A 24,342-nucleotide genomic window follows, 5' to 3' on the forward strand; every position below is an offset into this window, starting at 1 on the left:
AGATACTTAAAGGCAAATAAGCAGGATGAGGTCGCTGAGGGCTCGGAGAGGCCACGAGTAAGAGAACCGCGGGTATGGTTCACACTGTGATAGGAGCCCTGCAGCGTTTTAGCCAAGGGACTTTGTCTGAACTTGTCTAGTGTATGTGCTGTGGATCCCAGTCTCAGAACAGACTGTGTTCTGTCTCCCTAGATGGAGGCTTAGGGATAAAAAGCTAAATCTGTGGAACTGTCTGTTGAGCCTCAGGCATTCAGGACAGTGTGGAAGCACAGATTTGGGGAAATTTAGGCTAAGACCTGAATTGATCTTTAAAGGAAAAATAGCATTTTGGTATGTGGAAGTGGAGTTGGCCCAGCGGGAATGTTAAGCAGGTTCTGCTTAGGCACATGTATTTATGAGAGCAGTACTTTAAAGCAGAAACAGTCAAAAGCAGTTGGACTAAAGCCAAGGAGAAAAACTGAAGTTGCATATAGGGGTAAAGTGGTTGAAATATCGCAAAGAATTTTGAGCAAGAATAGGGGGTTAATCTTTATCCAAAAATTTTTTTTAATCTGTATTTTAATTACATTCCCAAGATTTTGGGGGGAAAACAGAAAAAGGGAGAGTAATAAACATAAATTCTGGAAAACGGTTCTTCAAAGTACAGATTCCGATATCTAGCCTGTTTACTAATACTTCGGAAAACTTCAGTATATATCCTGAGGAATAACAAAAGAGGTACTTATTGATTGCTTTTATATATTGACTTGTGGAAGTTTAACCATGTAGATCAAAGAAATCACTTACCCACTACTATTCGTGGAGACAATTCTTGGTCTTTAATGTTAATAATGTGTTCATTATTGACACATATTTGTATCAATTTGCTGCAGAAGTGCAGTGAAATAGAATTGAATAGTTTTAGCAATCCTTGAACTATGGAGCTGTATACTTAGAACCTTACTAAATTCTGAATAGTCCAAAACGTGTAGGATGTCTACACAAAGACAGGAGTGAAAGAGGTGATACACCCAGGTTTCTCTGTTCATTGATTTAAACGCCAATCCATAAGCAGTAATCCTTTACATTTGGTAGTGATATTAAAACAGCACATGGATCGTTTCCATAGATGTGATACTAACGTGCAGTAGAATGACCCTGTGAACATTGTTCATCGAACACTTAACTCTGAGTGAGTTACACCGAGCTGTTATCCCAAAAACAGATGTTTTCTAATGTCAGAGATCTTCCTGAACTTCTTATGGATTTTAAATGTTTTTATACTTCTTTCTAAAGCCAAAGATGTTCTTCTTTCAGTTAACCTATATAACTTACAGCTGGCAAATGTATCAATTTTAATACTATTTTTGAGGTGGTGACAGTAGGTCTGGCCACCTGCTAAGTTTGTGAAGCCCTATGGGTTTGGTGACTTCTGGCTGTAAACAGTCATTAGTTATAGATTGCGATGACGATGGATTGATTCAAATTAGAATTGGATTAGAATTCCCAAGATGCAGGTAAAAGGATGTTCCTGTTATTCCATAAATTAGTTCAAACTGAAAATGAATTTTTGATTTGGGTTACAGTTTTTAGATGTTTCCAAATATTTATAATGTATATAGCCTTGGGATTACTATTCATTCATTCACCATTCTAAAATACTTTTGAAATATCTACTCAACTGCACGCACTGGATGAACAGAGATTACAGTGATGAACAACAACAAAATGATAGTAGCTGTGCCCTCAGGGAGTATACGGTCTGTTTATAGAGATGACAGTAATTAGGTAACCACTCAAGTTCAAAATTATAGTTGTGGGAATATTAAGAAGTAAAAATGCATGTCAAGGAGCAGGGATTGAGCAGTAAGAATCTGTCATGGAATTCACATTCTGAGGTTTAGTCTGGCCCATGTGAGCTGTGACCTTCAAAAATAATCATTCTTGTGTCTTTTTTCTTTCTTCCTTTCTTTCTTTTTTCTTCTTTTTTTTTTTTTTTACCATGACTAATCAGCTGTGAGCGTGATACTTGTGCTACTTCTTAGAGAGCTGTTGTATTTCCTTATGCCTTGGTCTTAGGAATCAACTCACAGCCAGAGGGCAGCTAGAGAAAATCGGCTCGACTCTCTCAGATCCATTTGTTCTTTATTTTCCCACACAAGCATACGGTTGCCTTTCCACTTAGAGGGGGTATTTTGCTTGAAAATTGGGATGGAAACATTCACATTCTAGCTAAATTGTAAGCGGTTAATTTTGAATAACCAGGGGAAAGGATTTCTACTTTTTGTTCAGTTTTGCGTTATAATAGCAGCTCAACTAATGCATGTATAATTTTCTTTCCCTTTTGCTTGTCATGCACCGCCAACATGGACTTCTACAAAGGCTCAGGTTGGTGTTGCAATCTGTTTTGGTCTTTACTGCTTTCATTTAGTGAAAAGAAGCTTTGATGTGTTCTTTCACAATTCGGCTTTTTTTCTCTTTGTAAATCCTGATCAAAACATTGTTTACACATGGAAGAAAAAAATCTCCCATAGAGAGTCAGTCGCTGTAAGTTGTGGTTGAATGGATTTCTTTACATCAGCAAAAGGACTTTCAGAAATCCAGAAACTGATTTATATCTGCTTAACTTTGCCACCCTTGGCTTATTTTAAGATATAAAGAAAACAATGCTCTGAGATTTTAGAATCAACAGAATATACCAGACTCTGAAAAGGTCTCTGATATTAAATCTCCTACTTTCAGGGGATATTAGATGGCACTGTGCATGATCTCCAGAGAGCCAAACTTAGTACTAAGAGTTCTGTACATAGCTTTCTATCAGGATGCTGATTTTAGGATCACCAAATTCTTAGCAAATGACATTCAGAACATCGATCGTTTTTTCTCTCTCAGTCTCTCTTCTTGTTTTTCAAAGGTGTTAATCTTTGTTCAAGATTACATCAATATCTCATGTAAATCTCAGATTCTTTATTTTTATAGTTTTAATAAATCCACATGCTATTTCTGTCCACAATTTTATTTGAAATATTGTTGGTCATATAATGAATAAAAACATCAGTAATGTTTTCAGAGGATGCCTGTATAGTAGACTAGAGTGATGTTTATGATATCTTAGGGGCCAGGAGCTAAGTACAGCTAAACTGAGTTTGTCAGTCACAGGAGAATCTAGATGTTTTTTTTTTCATGTGCAAAGTTTTACAAGGACTAACAAGGAAAAATAAAATGGTTAGGCAGTTTGGATTCCATGTTCTAGGGAGGGTATAAAATGTAGAACTCCAGACCTACTCAGTCTTTTGTTGATGGGAGCTGGGTAGCAAATCCAAAGACTTTTATGACATCATACCTCCTGTTGTATCTAAGTTTCAACTAAATGCTCAAGTTGGCTTTTTATGGTCATATGGTGTGTGAAATCATGGTATGATATTCTTAGGGTAATCTTCCACTTCATGCTCTAGTCATAAACAACTTACGGAGAGGATGAATTTGCTGAAATTAAATATTCATTTCATGTTCTCATATTTAACTTCCAAGATTGTTTATAATGATTTGTCAAGATTAATACTTAGTCTTACAGAAACTGTTTTCTCTGAGTGAGACTAATGACTTTTTGCTTAGATGGCTGTATATTATGCTGCATGGCTCATGCAACTTGGTAGGTTGGTTTAGGTTACTGACCCAAAATGTTTCATTTTGTGAAGTTAGTCTTTTTTTTTTTTTTTTTAAGTTGAAGAAGGTGGACATTCTCCTCCTAGTTCATGACGTATTTCTTTCTAAATAACCAATCCTTCATCTTACTGATTAGTCTATTTTATTTTTATTTCATTTTATAAAGAAAGGGGAGCCCATTTGAAATTTTCCTCCAAAACTTGTTCATACAGTGTAAAAACTGAAGAAGTAAAAGCTTCATATAGCTCATAATGTCTTACATAACATGGACTGTGAGATGTAGAGAAGGGGTCAGCAAATACAACTTTGCAGGCAATAAGACCTCTATCACAACTATTTAGCTCTGCCATCATAGTACAAAAGCAGCCATAGATGACACATTCGTGAATGAGCATGGCTGTGACTCAGTAAAACTTGATTTAAAGAAATAGGCAACATCAGCGAAAATAGTGGAGAAAAGATCTCCCCACATCCTCTCCTGCATGAAAGCAACAAGAACACTGGCAAAAATTGTCTAAATCAAGTTTCTCAGAATTCTATAAATTAAAGATTTGTAGAAATGTAGGACCTTCTATTCCCCCACCAAGAAAAATGGCTGAATCTCAAAACAGGAAACTCTATTGTATTTTAACTTACCTTGCTTCCAAGCTCCACAGTAGACTTCAAAGAGGCTACCCACAATCATGTTAAAAAGAAACATCAACACCCTGGTAGCCACTGGAGAGGGCTGAACAGGGTTAGGGCGCCTTCAAAGTCCTGTTCTTGAAAAATTGTCATTTGACTGTCTGATGTTCTCTGGAAGACCCTGCTCACAAGCTGTCTTTGTTTTCCCTGACTCAGAACTGGCCCGGTATGAACAACTTTTTCCTTGGAGACATTAGTCCAAAACTATCAGATAATTGTTTAACTTGTGGCTACCTGACATAGTAGCTAACAGTTGGAGCAAAGAGTAGGATAACACAAATTTTAAAGAAAGTCTTTTGTGATTCCCTACAAATTTTAGAATTATTTATTCTAGTTCTGTGAAAAATGCCATTGGTATCTTGATAGGGATTACACTGGATCTACAGATTGCTTTGGGTAGTATGGGCATTATAACAATATTAATTTTTCCAACTCATGAGCGTGGTGTGTTTTTTTGTTTGTATCATCTTCAGTTTCTTTCATCAATTTCATTCATCCTTGGTTAAATTTATTCCTAGGTATTTTATTCTTTTTGATTCAATTATAAATGAGCTTTTCTTAATTTTTCTTTCTGAAAGTTGGTTATTAGTATATATAAATGTGACAGATTTCTGTAAATTAAGTTTGTATGCTGCCACTTTACTGTGTTAATTTATTAGTTCTAACAATCTTTTGGTGGAGTCTTTAGGGTTTTCTATCTACAAAATCATATTGTCTACAAACAAAGGTTACATATTTTCTACAAAAGTTACACTTTTTCCTTTCCAGTTTGGATGTCTTTTCTTTTTCTTGCCTAGTTGTTGTGGCTAGGATTTCCAATACTGTGTTAAGTAAAACTGGCAGGAGTTGGCATTCTTGTCTTTCCTGTGATCTTAGAGAAAACGTTTTCAGCTTTTCATCATGGACTATGATGTTAGCTGTGGGTTTGTCATATAAGTCATTCATTAGGTTGAGGTACATTCCGTCTATACCCACTTTGTTGACACTTTTCATCATAAATTCTGATGTTTGATCTTTCTCAAATGCTTTTTCTGTATCTGTTGAGATGATCAACATGGATGGACCTTGAGGGTATTATGCTAAGTGAAATAAGTCAGACAGAGAACAATAAACATTGCAGGATTTTACTTATATGTGAAATCTAAAAAACAAAGCAAATGAAACAAAACAAAATCAGACCTACAGATACATAGAAGAGACTAGTGGTTGCCAGAGGGGAGAAGGCTTGAGTATGAGTGAAATGGATGGGGGCTAGAGAGGTACGAACTTCCAGTTAAAAAGCTGAGTATCTCATGGGGATATAATGTAAACCATGGGGAGTATAGTCAATAATATCATGTTAACTTTGTATGGTGACAGTTGGAAATTAGACTTATTGTGGTGATTATTTAGAAATGTACATACTATGTTGTACACTTGAAACTAGTATAATACTATATGCCAGTTATACTTCAATTCCAAAACATGTTTAAAAGGAATGGCTAGGGGGTGAGATGTCCATAGGGGTTTTAAAAATCCCTGATGTATTCCTGGGAAGTAAAAGACCATGTGCGTACATGGGGCAGTGCATATATTCAGGAAAGCCCTGACCAGACCTTCTCTCCTCGGGCTAACACTGAGGCTCTGTGCAAGCAGGAATTGAGACCTGAGATGGAGTTGTAAATAGCCTAGCTAAATGTTTAATGTGTGCCCCAACACATAGAGCCCCTCAACAAAGACTGGAAGATTTACTGGTGCCAGACATTAAAGGGAATCTCTGTCAGGTCATTAGGCAGAGACATCATTAGTCGTGACAAGCAACACAGATTTGACATAATTTCTTCAAATAAGCTACTAAACAAACAAACAATATCAGTAACAAAGAGCAACACCAACGAAACACTAGAGAGAAGGAAAAATCTGGTCTCCAGAGTTGCCGTATTGCATTATTTTAAGTGTTCAGTTTTTAACAACAACAAAAAATTAGACATGCAAAGGAAAAAGTATGGCCCATACACAGGAAGCAGTCAGTAGAAACTGTTCCTGAGGAAGCTGAGAAGTTGGACTTACTAGACAAAGATTTGAAATTGGTTATTTTAAATAACACTTAAGGAACTAAAATAAAGGATAAGCATGATGTCAAGCCAAATAGAGAATATCAATAACAAAATAGAAATCATAAGGAAGAATCAAATTGATAATCTGAAGTTCAAAAGTACAAAAACTGTAATAAAAAATTAACTAGAGGGCCCGAACTGTATATTTGGACAGACAGAAAAAAAGAATCATATAACTGGAAGATATGTCAATTGAGATTTATCCAGTCTGAAGAACAGAAAAATAAAATAAAGAAGAGAAATGAATAGAGCCTCAGAAATCTGTGAGACATTATCAAGCATACAAACATATGCATAATGGGAGTCCCAGGAAAAGAGGAAGGATGAAAAAAGCAGAAAGAATTTTTGAAAAAGCAAAGGCCAAAACTTCCTAAATTTGGTGAAAAAGACATTAATCTACAAATTCAGAAACTCAACAGACTCCACATAGGATAAAGCCCAAGAGATATACACACAGAAAAATCATAATAAAAATTGTCCGAGAGAATCTTTGAAAGCAGCAAGAGAGACATGACTCATCCTATACAAGTGATCGTCAGTATCAGGCTTAACAGCTAAGTTCTCATCAGATACCAGTAAGACCAGAAGGCAGTGGGGAGACATATTCAACATATTGGGAGAGAAAAAGAAAGATGCAACCAAAAATTCTATATCCAGTAAAATCATTCTTCAGAAGTGAAGGAGAACTTAAGAAACTCTCTCAATAAACTAAAGCAGAAAGAATTCATTGCTAGCAAAGAATTCATTGCTAATTCATTGCTGGCCCTATACAAAGTACTAAAGGGAGTACTTCATCCACAGTGAAAGGACGTGAGACAGTAACTCTACATGAAGTAAAGAGCACTAGTATAGGTGAACGATATAAATTCAAAACTAGTCTAGCCAGTGATGTCGAAATACCTATCCTTCTCAATTGCACGAGGAATATTCTTCAGGAAAGCCCATATGCTAGAATATATAACAGTCTTAGTAACTTTAAGTGGATTGAAGTCATGCAGTGTGTGCAATAGAAGCAGAATAAGTGAAAATAGTCTTGAAAATGATCAAATTTTGAGGCCATATTCTTTGCAATTTCAGAACTTAAGACAAAGCTACAAGAATTAGTGTGTTGTATCTAAAGACAGGCCTCTAGATCAAGGGAATAGAACCAAGAATCTGAAAATAAACTCAGACATTTATGATACTTGATTTTTGATGAGGAGGTTGCATTAGTGTCATAACTACTGTAAGGAATTATTACAAACTTACGGCCTTCAAGCAACATCTTACAGTTCAGGAGGTGAGAAGTCCAAAATAAGTCTCATAGGTGTCAACAGGGCTAGTTCCTTCTGGAAGCTCCAGGAGAGAATCTGTTTCTAAGAGGCTTCAGTACTTGTGGCTACATCACTCTGATCTCAGCTTCATTGTCGTACTGTCTATATCTGGCCTTTCTGTGATCCTCGTATAAGGGACCCTTTTGATTGCATCTGGCCCACCTCATAATCTAGGATTGTATGTCAGAAGATACTTAACCACTTCTGCAGAGTGTCTTTTTGCTATATAAAGTAGCATTCATTAGACCCAGGGACTAGGACATGGAAGCTGTTGTTCAGGACAACAGATGTCAATGCAATTTAATGAAGAGAAAATAGTCTTTTCAACAAATGGTGCTTGGACAACTGGATATCCACATCCAGGGAATGAATCTGTACCACTCTGACAGAATATATAAAATTTGACTCAAAATGGATCAAAGACCAAAATGTAAGAGCAAAAATGATAAAACTTTTAAAAGAAAACATCAGTATAAATCTTTGTAATCTTGGATCAGGAAATGAATACCTGAAGTTCAAGCAACTAAAAGGAAAAAAGGTAAACTGGACTTCATCAAAATTAAAAACTTTTGCAATTCAAGGAACTTAATTGAGAAAGTGCAAACACAACCTACAGAATGGAAGAAGTATTTGGAAATTACATCTTTTATAAGAATCTAGTATCCATAAAGAAATCTTATGACCCAAAAATAAGAAGACAACTCAGTTAATCATTGGGTACTGGACTTGAATAGACATTTCTCCAAAGAAGATACACAAAAGACCAGTAAGCACATGAAAAAATGCTCAGATGCTAAACATTAGTATTTGTTAGGGAAATATAAAACAAAACCATAATGAGATGTCTTGACAAGAATGTAGAGTAGTTGTAACCCTCATGCATTATTGGTAGAAATGTAAAGGTTGTAGCTATTTTGGAAAACTCTTGAGCAGTTTCTCAAAAAGGTAAACATAGAGTTTCCATATGATACAGGGATTTCAGTCCTAGGTATATATCCAAGAGAACTGAAAGTATGTATCCACACAGGTACTTGTACACAGATGTTCATCGCAGCATTATTCATAAGAGCCAAAGATGGAAACAACACAAATGTTCATCAACTTGAAGAATGGATAAACAAATTTGGTATATGCATAAAATTGAATGTTATTCATTCATAAACAATAATGAAGTACTTTTCATGCTACAATGTGGATGAACTTTGAAAATTGCTAAGTCAAAATAAAAAGACTCAAAAGGCCATAAATCGTATGATTCCATTTATATGATGTGTCCAGATAGGCTAATCTGTATGGAGGCGAAAAACAGATTAGTGATTGGCTGCCCGGGGCGGGGGGCAGGGAAGGAGGGAATGGATAGTGACCACTAATAGATTCATGGTTTCTTTCTGAGATGAATAAAATATTATGAAATTAAGAGATAATGGTGATGGTTGCACAAGTTTGTAAATATACTAAAAACTGAACTGTACACTAAAAAGAGTAAATTTCCTGATATATAAATTATATGTCACTTTTTTTAGAAAAGAAAGAACGAACTTGGTCGCAGGCCATATTTGGCCCCTGGACTGTAGTTTTTCAAAACCTACATGAGAGAAGAATTTATGTCATCTTTGTCCAATGGCTAAGGTGATCCTACGTCTTACGCAGTAGATAATCAGTACATGGCTGATGAATGAATGCATTATTAGATAAGTACAAGTGATCTAGTTGCAACCACTAAAAGCCCCAACTGTTACAGGATCTTCAACTGTTACTGTAAGGTGACATTTATCCCTAATGAAGAATAATTTTCATGATATTCATACTCTTTTCTTTCCAGTCCTAATCAATACCTTATTCTCTACCTTGTATCTAGTAAATGATCCCTCAATTGTTAATAGGTTTTCATTAGGGGTGCTTTTTATGTCTCAGCTATAAAATTAAAGACTTCTTTTTAGGAGGAGTCATTTCATGCTCAAGAGAATGTCAGAAGTTGATGTGACTGGGGAATTGTACATAGCCTTTTGTATCTTTATCAGAAATAATAATGCTGCTTCCAGAATGACTCCGGTTGCTGGCTTAGCTGTTACCGATCACCTCTCTTTCTAAGCAGTGTATTCAGTGATGTGGAGGATGAGGAAGGATAAAACTTCAAGGCATCTGTCTCTTTCAGTCTGTCATCTCTCCCAGGCTTTGAGGGTGCCGTGTTAACAACTCTTCAAAGTTTATTAGGTTAATCTAGATGAGAGTGCGCTTTTCTTTTATGATAAAGAAAATGATGCAGTTGGAATAAATGGTCATGTAGCTCCTTTCCAGCTACAAAATTTCTTCAATTCCATGCCTCATTGCTAATCTTACTCAAAACAAATATTACTCATAGTGAACTCAAACTTTTGAAAGCTAATATACCATTACTATATTTCTCTGGAAAAGTAAGTATTAATGTCAGGTTATGATGAGAAAAGCTAGACCCCAAGAGTCCCTTGAGTGAGCTGCCAGGAAATCAGTGGCGGAACCTAAATCACAACCCCTTTCTCATGGCTCCCTTCATACCTCTCCACTCACTAGAACACAGATGATCTTTAACACAGTATAAAGGATCACTTCACCCATCACAGAAATGAAGCCACCCCTGCAGAGGACTGCATTATCAATTTAATGGGATCCAACCAAGGAATTCAATAATGCAGGACAGGAATCCAATACAAGTGAAGTATTTGATGCTGCCTATCTCCTAAATTACTCTACAGATGCCATTTCATCAATCCAAAGCAGTGTGGTTCTGCTAAGGAAGAATGTATTAACAGACCCCCTATCCCCCAGAAGTGAGATGCCAGCTCAGATCTAGAACCATAAGCCCTATACTTCCTAGCATTTAGTTAAGTTCAACATGCATTTATTATGAGCCTATTAAGGGCCCTGAACATGTCAGATGCTAAGTGCAACTTAAGAGACATGTAAGAGATTGTCCCTCCCTTCTGAGAGAGCCAGTTGTCACTGTGAGCCTGGCCCCCTTGCGCCAGCAGGGGCTTCCTTCAGTTAGTAGGAATGGTGAGTCCTGAAAACCTTGAGTATTACCTACCTTTGGGGGAAGAAAAAGTCAGTCCTTCTGAAGCTTGTATTTTTCATAATGAATTCAAGGCATCCATAATTGGGATAGGAAAGTGGAGTAACACTTTCCAATTACTGTCATCTGTATTCAGAGAAATCAGAAATGAAATCAGAGATGAGAGAACTTTGAAATCATAAAATATATAAGAAAGACTGAAATCATTTGGCTATCTGCTTTCAAATATGGGAACCATAGTATAATTACAAGCAATTAGATTTGAATTATTAATGCATAATATTAAAGTCCACATAAAGTCATTTACAAGGGGGGCAAAACTTTTATCTTTAGGTGATACCAGCATCATGATTTGTTCTATGTATGCTTTTCAGGAGCATGCTTAGAGAATATTTCTTTAATTACTCATATTTATGCCAATATATATCTGTTGAGCATGGAGTATAAACCAGGGGCACAGTGTATAAAGTTCTTTCATTGTGAGGGGTGAGGGTAGGGGAAGGATTATTCAGAGGAAGTATGGTATCTGGAATCTTAATTCTCAATAAATATCTCGAAAAGCTGTCATCGGTTGCACATGTATTTATATTTTAACTTTCCGTCGAGTCCAAGTTTGTGGAAACTTGCCCACTTTATATAAATGGATTAATTGATCATTCTTTAACGCACTTTAAGAACTTCACTGTCAAGTTTTTCAGATAACCTGTGTTTTGCAAGTACCCAGGAATAGGCTCATCATTTGTGTTCTCTGTGGTGATTTTGCTCCTGTTAGGCTTGACTTCTGTCTCACCATCAGCTATCTTGGAGGGCAGGTACAGGTCTACCTTAAACACTATTTTCCTTCAACAGTCATCTTCTGTTTTTATCTTGTGAAGAGCCTAAAGACCTAAAGGTCTGTATCAGTCTTTGTCTCTTCCTCACTTTCTGCCTCAGGGAAAGACTGTTTCCAACAAAATACCCTTTACTCCATAAAGCAGCAGCTTTCAATTAGCCCCTAATAAGAATCTCCAAGTGGTGAAATTAGGGTGGAAATCAGAGCCAAGATTCCAATTTATCACTATGTAAGTGAATGGCAGGGATTCCATTATCCAATCAATCTTGCCTCTCATTTCTGCAAAGGTCAGGCTGTGCCATCCTTGGTGATAAAACATCCCTTGTGGCTCTGTTTCACTTTAACTTTGTCCCAGACACATCAGGTTTGTTATGGAAGGACTCGCACTAATAGTTCATATTTTTAAAAGCTGTTTAGTGCTGTGACTGGCCTTGTATTTTTACAGGGAAAACCGTTACAGCACAACGCAGTCTTAGAACTGCCTCCTCATGCAGGTATCTGCAGCAGGAAAAGAGACTACTCTGTGTGTGCGTGTGTGTGTGTGTGACACACAACATCTTTGTGCAAAAAGTGTCTTTAGGGATATTTTATAATATTTAAAATTTTTTTCAATTTTTCTCTTTTGCACCAAACTAAAAGGAAATAATTGTGTTTTTTTCTTGGATAAAGATACACCGTTCTCCCCTTCTCCTGCCTTTTCTGATAGCAGGAGCATTTTGGAATTAACCAGATTAGGACTGGAATTTGCGGACTGTGATTCTTATGTCTTTCCTTCTACTAGATAGCATAAAGTCCATTTTGGACGGCTTCTTCTTTTGTTCTGTTGCCTCTCACTCCCCATAGACCTGGGAGTAAGCGTTGTATGAGAACTCTGATGCGTTTTAGAGTAGGCATGATTTGCTTGTTGCAATGGTCATGAGGCTGAGGTATGGTGGGCCAGAGTCCTCACTGTGTGATAGGAAACATGGGAAAAGGCGCTTCTTGCCAATTATGGGGCTTTCCTTTTGGACATGGTCCTAGAAACCAGTTTTGTGCTTCCCTACTGTGAATATTGGGAAGTTCTGAGCAAACCTTCCAAAGACTAGATGGCTTTTCAGGTCACACATGGCCTCGGATTTAGCCCAGCTAAGCCAGCATAAGATGAAATAAGATGGTAAAAATATGATGAAGAAGTTTTCTTGTCAAATACCCAAGAGTTTCTGCTGCTCTGCTCATTAGCAACACTCCCTGGAATTCAGGGCAGTTGAGAAGCTGATGCCTTGTCTTCTTCCTCGCAATTCTGTTGGGTGAAAAAAATAAAAGAAGAAGAAATTTTAATGTGTCTCTAGGTTCTAGAATATGTGAATCTTAAATGACTTCAGAGAGAAGCATTAATGTTTCATTTGTCTCTTTCATTTTCACCACATCTTGATGTCTCTTCTTCCGTGTTATGTTGGAAGTTTTATGAAAATGGTAGATATAATAATCCTTTCTTCAGAACCATGACCTCATACTGAGACCACTTCACCTTTCTCAGCCTTCTCACATATTCCCATCTCCTTCTCCCCCACATTTAAGGTGATTTATGTATCCCAAGCTTCATTTGGACTATTTCTCCTGATATGAATCCCAGAAGTCTTAGTGGCTCCCATTGTCTAGAAATAAAGTTCTACCTCATCAAATTCCCCATTTACTTACCACAGGTAGCTACAGTCTTCAGGCTTCATCCTGTATGTACCAGGGCCTTGTGTATATCTGATGAGAATTGTATTTAGATTTTGTTTGTTTGCTTGCTTCATTGACAAATCTTTCATCCAAAATAGTTCGTAGTAGATTGCATCCCACTGGCTACGCATCCTTGTCCATTTGTACCTGATAGTTCAGCCATACAAACCTGGAATTTCTTTGCCTGAAGAATGTGCAACTTAGATCGCATTGCTTCTTTATACAAATACCTTCTTTGTAGTTCAAGTTACGTTGATTTCCTAGGCATGTTCCGACAGGCTTCTCATATTCGTTGAGTGTAGAGACAGTTGCATGTACCCTAGAGTGGGGGTCGCATGAGGTTCTCAGTTACTGAGAATGAGTGGGATCTACACGAGGTGCTTTCCCAGCGAAAACCAGTAGGAAAGTAAAGGTTTTCCCCAAAGCCTTCACTTGTATATGACACTTATATAATGAATTGCAAGTCTTGGACCTAAACCTCATCTCCTCCCTTTCTTGATAAACCCCAAACAATGCCATATACCTTTCTGAATTACTTACCCTTTGCACATCTGTTTCTAAGAACTGAGATCTGCTAATCTCTGCTTTAGCACTGCCTTCGGCCTATAACTTGTAAGCTTCTGTTACCTGCCAAAAGGCAAAGCTGTCTCTGTTTCAGACTGTCTTTTCTGTGGCAACAGAAAGTTTTTATTTCTCCCCTGATTTCTGCTGGTCATCTGCTGGATCCAGACTCACTCCGTCTGTCTGTCTGTCTGTCTATTCTTTGAACTAGACCCCTAGGCAGCATCTCATAGATGTTAAGGGCAGAAAGGCCCTTTCACTGGTCAGGTTTCCATGGTGTAATCCAACCCCCTCTGAGACACACACCTCTTTTTAAGAACACTTAACATAAGATCAGCCCTACCCTCTTAACAGTGCTGTATTATACTCTTCAAAATCTGTCATCCGTAGGCAGCACTGCACAGATCTCTAGAACTTACTCATCTTACGTAACTGAAATTTTATACCCTTTGACTAGCAAGTCCCTGTTTTTCCCTCTTCCCCCCAGGCCCTGACAACCACCATTCTGTTCTTTGGTTCAATGTGTTTGACTGTTTGAGCTACATCATATATGTGTACTCATGCAGTATTTATTGGCTTATTTTACCTACTGTCCTCAAGGTTCATCTGTAACCTCTTTTATGAAGGGCTATGAGTTCAGCTCCTCCAGAATTTTCTGAAAGTATCAATGTAAGTGGCATAGGGTTGCTTTTTTTTTTTTTTTTTCACTTGAGCTTGATTGATCACTGCAGTCTGTTCTATGAAAATCAAAAAGGCCACCGTGACCGTAGTCCCTGGCATACTGTGAACAATCTACAGAATTCCATCTGATCTGAGATCATAGCATGGCAGTGGGCGGCTTCTCCCAGGGGACTGCAGATGGCAGTCCAGACCCTGGAGTGAGTTTCCCTTTTTTACGCCATGCTGTGGTACAGAGAGTGGGCTTTCTAGATCAGCTTGCCCCCAAGTTGTGTATGTCAGTATGCTCCCTCAGTTCTGTGACACATACCAGGCACAGAGGGATTCTGATCAGTGCACATGTGAGTGTGCACACACATACTTACTGTAGAATATCCTGTGCTTTATGGATAATGGGTCCACAACAGTGGGTTTTGTTGCTGATGTCCATCACCATGTAGTTCACTTTAGGACCATGGTTTATTTTTATAATCGCTTAAATGATGCACAATAAGAAATGTAAATCTGCTATGAGGAAAATATAATATGCATTTAAAAAAATAGGCATCTCTGCTTATTCACCATTATAAATAATCTAAACTACATCAACACAGATAACTGAGCTTAACTGTGGACTTTTGGATGAGGGCTTTGTGGCTCCCCTCCACAAAATACCCCCTGTAATGGATGAGCTGTGTGTGATACCCTTGAAGGGGAAGGAAACATAGAGGAGGGGAAGAAGTTCATCATGGCTTGGGGCCCCACTTACTCAGTCTCAGTACCCGGCTCTCTTGCCTCCCATCCCTCCATCCCCTGCCATGGGGGTAGGAAAATAGGATGCTGTGGATGCAGAGATGGTTTAGCTGTGCATGGGTGTTGGTACTGATAACCAGGACTCTGTGCTTAAAAGATCATCAGCGATATTCAGGCCAGGGCAGGCAGGGTTAAGTGGTATAGACCATCAGAAAATGAAAAGTAAAGAATCTAGAGGTTAGAACTTCTCAGGAAAAATTTATTTCACTATTTACTTTTAGAAAGAGGGTTATTCTGTACAATATCTTTTAATCAAAATATAAACAGTATAGGGCACAGGCTCCTTGTTAGGCCATTTATTCTTCTCCTTATATTTAAAGACAGTGGCTCCCTGAGTGTTTGATATAAAGATCTTATGCCTTTAGTTAGTATGGACTGAGAAATCTCTAATGAGTGACTTCAAGTTTAGCAGTACCTTCAGATGAAATTAAAACTTTTAAAATCACAACATTCCCTGCATTCATTTGACAAGTGGTGGGACTAACACTTCTGAGATGATATTCATGGAAAATACAGACAACATTCGGTATGAGAATGCATTCATGCTTACAATAAAGCTGCCGTTTTCCAGGTCTGCACATCAAGCTTGGAAACCACTATTCTTAGGAGAAGGGGAATGAAGCTCCTATGGTCACTGTTTTAATGAATCTCCCATTGGCTTTAAAGTTCAACAATTTATTTGTCAACAGATCTTGCAAATAAAATATATTCTGCATTATTAGATTCATTTTTAGATTTTTTAACATCAAAATTGTAAGGAAAACATATAATGCATATTTATTAATGATGAATCTTACAAACCAGGAATAATGGTAAATTTAGGGAATTCTGAGGAAGTCTTTGGTTGCTGTGTAGCTAAGGAGGTGGTGTGTGAAAACGTCCTGGAAGAGGAGGTTAGTCAGGGCCTCAGACTTGAGCATCTGGGCTAAAGTTGCCAGTTACCCCACCATGGGCTCCAGATCTCCAGAGAATCCGGACTCCAAGGAGCAACTCATAGCACAAGATGATAGGCATGATGACTTTCCCACAGATGCCAACGTAGAAACACGTGTGTGTATTTTTAACCCATCATCTTCACACAAAGAATTACAACCATTCAAAAGACACAGGCCTGACTTGACTTTAAACATGGAACCAAGTCTTCCAAGATACTTTTTGGATTTTTGAAATTGTGACAATGATTCCGTATCCAACGACTAGGAATATTTCTATCACTTATTATATAGACACCTTTGAAAATTCAGCTCTTGGTTTTCTTTTTTCTTTTTTTTTCCTGGAATTGATCAATGTTAGTGTTAGCTTCATCACTGAAAATATAACTCTTTGGAATCCTGGTGATGTGCCCATAACAAGCTAAACTGGCAGAGCCTGTGAACTCGGCATCACAAAAGTAGGTTTCTTAATCTCAGTTTGAGCACCAGCCTCGTCATTTATAAGCCATAAATGACTAACTTAGCTTCTTCAAATTTTAGTTATTTTTACCTGTAAATAGGGACTGCACCAACCTTGTCTAACTCAAATGATCATTATGGTCAAGACCTACGGCATAGAATGTTTGTATAAGCCACCAACATCCACGGAGCATATTTGTCTTACCATTGATGATCAGAGACTAGTGACGGGCACATTGTAAGGCATATGGATGCAGCTGCATTAGGGCTGAACTTTTTAGCATTGCATAGACATACTGCATTGTACACAGGCAGCTATAAATGCATGATGAACAAAAATGGAACCGAAAGGTTATTTGTGTAAATGTGATAGTTTCCAGCTGGTCAGACAAGTCATAATGGAGAGCAGAACGTTGTGGCTGATTGAATAAGAAAAGGGACAGAATTTGGTAAGTTGAAGGAAAGTACAGTCTGGAGGACCATTCTGTGAGGAAAATATGAGCCCTGGAGGAAGAAAGAAAGGAACCATAGACAAGCAGAAAGGACTAGTAGGGAAGTTCTTTGAATTAAGGGGTGAGGATCATCGACCTGTGAGAGGCAAATATGTACATCTTATGTTAAGAACTTGCAACCTTCAAGGGGCGAAGAGGACCTGTTGTGCCTTACTGATCTTACCACTCCTAGAGACCATTTCCTCTCACATTCCAGTGGGACAGACGCTGTCTCTGACTTGCAGGAATCTCTTGTCCCAATTGGGCCTTTGAACTGATTTTCAAGTTCTACAGAGTAGCCACGGCGCCCAGCATGGAGGAGTCAAGCCTGCAGGTTTCTACCTGGGCCTTGACTGGCAGCTTCACTGGAGCAAAAGTTACTGCTACAGGAAACTAGAGGCCATGAATTTTCCTTTCTTTGTTTTTGTTTCTGTTGTGGGTGTTGTTGGACGATTTGCTTTATGTGAGCCCTCAAACCCTAAGACTCTGATATATAATAGTGACGTCTGAACCCCAGGGGTGCCCTGCCTCCTGGTTTATAGCCGGCAGTCTATACAGTCAGCGAGCAGGATCAGAAAACAATACTTAATTAAATTGATCGGTTACAATGAGCAAAGGCTTACTTATTAAATATTAAAAGACTGACTCAATGAGTTTATGATATGAATCTGGAACTACAAAATTATAAAAACCCAGTTCCCCAGTAAAGAAGAAATAAATAGGACTCCTTAGTAGGAGAATGAAATGTTACTTCTCTCAGAGGATTTAGATTTTTCAGCAGCATTTTTTAGCATCAATGGCCCTATTAAACCCTGTTATTTTCTTTGTAATTTGTGCCACTTAGAAATGATTTTCATTTAACTTTCCCATGGCTCATTTCTCTCCTTTAGAGCATTTCCATATGGTTCCCTGGTTAAAGTCCATGCTTTAACACATTTCCATTATGAGACTATAATAAGCACCAACTAAATAGCAATATGAAATATCCAGAACACAAAGGACCAACACGAGGAGAGATCGGGCATCTTGGTGGTAAATTTTTATTCTTGAATGCCTGCTGCCTTTTTAACCTCTTGTGAGGATTTTTGATCCTCTACAGAAGACTCCTTTTCTGATGAACACGGGCTCTCAAGAAACAACTCTCACAATTCTTTAGGGGCAGCCTTTCTTTCCCATCACAAAGTCATTAGGTGGCACCTTTTGATAACATAGTGATGGCTGTTCTTCACCGAAGCCCCATAATGGAAAGAAAAGTTTTTCATTTTTGTTCCTTCTTATTGTCCCTTGAGCTTTGTGCCTTCCATGTTCTATTCTGAGCCTGTTTTCTGTAAAAAATTAAGTGAGGGTCATTTAGCCATCAAGACCCCTTCAAAAATAAGTTTCAATTCAACAAATACTTATGGGGCACCAGTCCCCTCTGAATGTTTTACAAAATACAGACATCATAGAACACAATCCCTGTCTTCCTAAGTCTTAACAGGTTTGTTTTTTTTTCCCCCAAGTAGTCATATAAACAAACATTGATAGTCCAGGTCTGACTTTGGTTAAAACCAGAAGCATGTTTATCTGTGGAGAGTTCAGTTGTGTTTCTCTGAGCCTATTCACTCTGTATGATTTAAAGTACAAAGCAGACATACAGCTATATTAAGACTAAGGTGAGAAAGAGTTCAAGTAGCGTGAGAAGATGAGACGCGGAGGGAAGAGTCAAGGTGATGATGTCATTGAAAGCGTTTGCTCCCCCAGCACCACACGCTGTGGCCATACCCACCACCGCCGTCCTGGCCCTGCACATGCACACCCTGACATTGTAATCTGACTATGAGTCTACTAAGAACTGAAACTCACAGAGTAGCAAAGATGCCAGTCATGGGAGAGGCCTTGTGGAAGTGGTGGGATTTACTTAGATTTTGAAGGAAGAAGGTAGGGATTTGTCAGCCAGAAATGACAATATGAGGGATATTAAAATGGCAGACACATATGGGGGGAAAATATCAGTTAAATTCATGTGACTGGAGAATCTTCTTCAAGAGGTCCTGTTTTTTTACACCATTTTTCAAGGAGGTGGGTCCACATCTCCCTACGGAGACCTGCTTCCTGTGTTCCAATAGCTTGTCAATGAGATTAATTATTCTGCTATATGTGTAGCTCACTGGAGAATAAAGAATAAAAATAGTAAGCTGATATATGACCAGGTGTTCAAATGTGTATATCAGAGGTACATGCAATGAAACAGTGTTTCATTTTCCCTCTGACCTTGGAGCTTTATATGGGAGGGAGGGTAAAGGTGTAAGCTCTGCTTAGTATTGGTAGCTTAGAAAGATAGGTCCATCTCAGAGAGGATACCCCATCCATTTGGTCTTAGATTCGTGCATGAGGTGTGGGAAGAATTACTCTATTAATTAATTTTTTCATCCACCCCGTTTGTGCAGAGTGCTTTACCAGAACTTCTTATAGCTCATAGGAAAATCAAAAAGCTTTCTTTAAATTGTCTGATACGTATTGAAGAGTTTATAGAACAAACTCATAAATTCAGTGAAAGCTTAATTTCCATAGTGCAGTTGGGTCAGCTAAACCCTCAATGGTCTTCAGCTCAGTTTCCTGGTGTCTGATTGGCATCGTGTCTTTTCATTTTTATAGATTTTTTTCTTACCTCCACTGCACTCTGAGTTTTGGGGGGCCATACTGTTCTTCTTGACAAGTGTTACCTGCTTATTCTAATTCGGACACTGCTTCTGACCCTTTGATTCCGTTCTTGTCAGCATTCACAGCATGAAATGTGATTCTTCTATGACTTAATTCCTCACTTTGCTCACACCCATTTCCACTTCTACTTTCCCATCTCCTTTCATTTTGCCCTCACATACTTTCACTATGTGGTTTCCTTTATCATTATGTACTCTACATGAGAGAGCCCGATCGAACCCCTCAGTTAAAAATAGTTTCTGACGTTATTTGTGATTTCTAAGATGTAGTCTCGCAAATAACCTTTCCTCACTTGACTTCCATCTAACATGCTGACAGTGCTCCAATCTTGTTTTCTGATTATCCCATTACATCGCGCTTTCCCTTGCATTTAGTGGAAACTTGCTAGTAATGGGTCTGTTTGGATAGCACTCCCTAGTCATCATTTACAATTTTATGGGATTGGAAAAGCAAAAGGAGGAAAAGAATGGGCTTAAGTTCTTATTTAAAAGGAAGAGCGTCAATTAACTATTTTGGTAATAGGTTGACTCATTATTCATTAGCATGCTACCTTAGAACCGTCTTTGTGATCTAGTCACATATCCTATGACAGAACAGTTTTTTTTTTTTCCTTACCAAGGGAGAAAGCTGTGTTCTGTCTTGAGTACTGCATTTTAAATTCAGTCTTGAAGAAGCAGAAAAACTCAATTGACTACCCACTGGTATAAAATTTTAGGAAAAATCATGACAAGTAAATGCATAGAAAGTAACATAAGAATCCATTTACTGTATTCGTTGTTTTTACTATAAAACTATACATTCACAATCAGTAATCACGCACAGCCTCTGACGTGTGCGTCTTGTCTGTGTGTGTCTGTGTTTTTCAGCTACGCTCTAAAAACATCCTACAAATAGCTAAATTCATATGAAGTCACAATGCCCACCAGGCTAAATGATTTCCTGTTAGCTCTGATCATTTGGGGGCATGAAAAGAAATTTCTGGTGCAAATAATACCACTTTTCTCATGCATTCTAAGAACCTCTTATATTCAAGAGTAAATTTGCCTTACATGTATTTGTTTCAATTGACATTGTAAAGTACATCTGAGAATACGATATACCATATAATTGAGAGCTGGACCATCTAATAGATGCTGTGTGAGCTGTTTGAGAGAATGAAAACGTAATGGAATTCCTGTTCTTGGTGGTAGGAAATAACTGTGCTTTTGTTCTCTTCTGCAAAGGCATGCAGTTATATTCTGGTTGATTTCCTCTGGATGTTTCTTTAGGCAAGTCAGTAATTTTAGAGAAGCCAAATATGTCTTGCTTTGGGGGGAGTACAGTTTGGCTGTTCGGGCCAGAGTGTAGTTCTTTGGGTTATATTCAACAGACTTAACTAAAAGTTACGCTATTTTTCCCTACCTTGGGTAGTCCCGCATAATTTTTTTTCCTTTCCTATTTTTAACAGGTGCATGAGGCAGTCCCATGTTACAGTGAGTGCAATCAGTATTCCTGGGCTGTAGAACACTGGTCTCCATGTACCGTCCACAATGAGCTGAGGTCCCTGCGCTGTGGAGGAGGAACGCAATCTAGGAAGATCAGGTGTGTGGAAACGGAGATATGTGGGAAATGTGGCAGTGGGACTTACGTGTTTTTATAAAGAGAACAGTGTTGCTTATCCAAGTGCACGCTGATTTTTACACAGTATCCTCTGGCTTCTGCTCATCTTGATGTATCCCTGGAAGCACATGTGCCCTGAACTGCCATGTATATTATGGGATTCCCTCTGCAGTGCAGCCACAATCCTTAACGCTTCCTGCAAATGACTTCAGAGGGAAAACCAGCTGCATGGGAGCAGGCCCACATCCCTCCAGTGATTCAGGGCCATCACTGCTAACGAGTTAGGTGATCCTGACTGTGATGCCGTGCCTCTTTCTGTGGTTAGTGTGGTTGATGGACATTATCTTAATTTTGGATGTCAATACACTGAAAAGGTCAATTTAAAACCCCAACTACTGGCCTTGGAAACTAACCTGAGAACACGTAATGAACAGAGATGATCTATTTTAATATAAAAAGAACACATCTCTGAAAGAATTTTAGTGAATGCCAGGTTATCTACTGGGGGAGTTTGTTTAAAATTTGTGTTTTGTAAATAGAGCAGTGGTAAGCAAAGGAAACCCTTGGCCTCAGTTCATCAAAAAGGTCTATTTAGAATGGATTTGGGAAGGAAAAAAGGATCATTTCATTACCAGCTAGGGAAAACTGCAATAAATATTAGAGACTGACTAAGCAAAAGCCAAAATAGTCATCATAAACAACAATCAGTATGTACAATCAAGAAGAAGACCTAGTATAGTCAGCTATTTGAGTGCATGAGCTTAGTGTATCATTCGCTAGGTTTAGGAAGCTCCATTTCAAATGGACGGGCAGCGCCCAAATCACGTGACCCCCTATCCAGTTAACTATGAGATTGAAGTCAGTTGCCAAGGCAGAGCCTGCTTATATGGGTTGGTTGTTACTCAATTCCAGTGAACTTACTATATTCAGTAATTCAGCCTGTACCCACCATGTCTGAGACTTAGTCCCAGTGTTGAAAAATCACCGGTAGGCACGTGGCCCGTTGGAAGACACGGCTGCTGGCAAGATTATAGAGGGGATCCTCATCACCAGCCCCGGCAAATGGCTAACAGACAGTTGCCTTTCTTTCCCTTTGTTCCTGCCCTCTCCCCTGGGGACGAGGTTCTCAGGCTGTCACGAACTTGGGCTTCTACCTCTTTCTCTTCAAAAGCTGTGTCTCCAGTGTCCTGTCCTCTCATGTCTTTGAGGAATGACTGACTGACCTGGCTTATCAAGTATTATGTGTAAATGAGCGGTGGCATCTCTCATTCTCATCCCAGCCAGGCCTCTTAGCAGTATTCAAGCAAAATCTCAGGAGGGAAAGGAAAGCTTTAAGAAAATAGATTGCAACCGACAGAATTGTGGCAGGTTGATTGAGGAAAAACACCCTTGAACAAGAGGGCCTTTAAGCCAGACCTCTCAGCCCAAATGGACATAGCCTGATATGATAAAAAAAAAAAATAATAATACACCTACCAAATATTATGTGTTGTGGGCTGAATGTGTCTCCTCTGTCCTCCGCCCCAAAATCTGTGTATTGGAGTCTTAACTGGCAGTCCTCAAATTGCGGCTGTATTTGGAGATATGGTCTTTAAAGAAGTAATTAATATTGAACAAGATCTTTGGGATGGGCTCTCACCCAATCTGGCTGATGTCCTTATGAGAAGAGGAGATTAGGACACAGGCACAGACACAGAGGAAAAGACCATGCAGAGACACAGGGAGAAGGCTGCTCTCTACAAGTCGGAGGAGAGAGGCCTCAGACGGTACCAGCCCTGCCAGCACCTTGATCTTGAGCCTCTCAAACTGTGAGAAAATAAATGGTGGTGGTTTAAGCCACCCAGTCTGTGATATTCTGTTACGGCAGCCCTAGCTATACAAACTCACTGTGTCACATGCTTTATATATATATGATCAGTTTTAAGTATGTGAAACTGATTTCCTGGATATCTTGCATCCCAACCCATTATTGGCCTTAGTGAAATGGTGTTACAGTGAATGCAGCACGTTAGCTGTTCTTTCTTGGAACCTCAGAACTAGAGGACATTGTCATGGTTCATACATGCCTGCAATCATTTATTAATTCAGAAAATATTTATGAATATTTGTCTTCTATGTATCAAGCACTGTTCTAGGCACTGGGGAAACAAAAGTGAACAAAACGAGTTACTGTCCTCAAAGAACATAGAACAGCAGAGAAAAATAAACACATAAATTAATATATAATGGACTGTCTTTGCTATGAAATTCCAAGATGGAAAATAAGATTGGATTGGTGTCATAGAGGATACTACTTTGGAGAGGCTGGTCAGCAAAATATTTGAGCAGAGACCTGAAAAATATGAGAGGCCTGAATGAATGTAAAGATCTCTATTAAGAAAATTCCAAGGGGGAGGGAGTTTCCAAAGCAAGAACCTTCTTGGCTTGTTAGAACAAGATGGATAACACTGCATCCCATATGGCTGGTGCCAGTCCTCAAATTGTGTAGTCTTCTAAAATAAGGTTAAAGTATATTCTTCTGACTGCATCATGAAGCTATAGAAGGTTTCAGCCAGGGTGAATGCCATGTTAGGACCTTGCTGGATAGGATATAGAGAAGATAATTTGGGATGTAGACGTAGAAACAGGGATGACGTTTTGAAGGACATCCATGGTTCCAGGTGAGAGTCTGATGCTTAAATTGGGCATAGTAGTAGTAAGGTGGTGAGCAGGTCACATTTGGACTGTATTTGGACGGTACAGACCATAGGATTTGCTTATAAAGTGGTTGTAGAATATGGAAGAAAGGGGAATATCAAGAATGA

The 24,342-nt window shown here is 38.6% G+C and overlaps 1 protein-coding gene across 1 annotated transcript in view; it reads left to right on the forward strand.

Annotated features, from left to right (window-relative positions):
* THSD7B (thrombospondin type 1 domain containing 7B) overlaps window positions 1–24,342 on the forward strand; it is a 657,597-nt gene that overhangs the window by 548,712 nt on the left and 84,543 nt on the right. The window contains 1 exon segment of the mRNA XM_032479372.1: window positions 21,387–21,520. Within this exon segment, the coding sequence (XP_032335263.1) occupies window positions 21,387–21,520 (134 nt within the window).

The sequence above is a fragment of the Camelus ferus genome, chromosome 5 (genome assembly GCF_009834535.1).
Source record: "Camelus ferus isolate YT-003-E chromosome 5, BCGSAC_Cfer_1.0, whole genome shotgun sequence".
Taxonomy (NCBI): Eukaryota; Metazoa; Chordata; class Mammalia; order Artiodactyla; family Camelidae; genus Camelus; species Camelus ferus.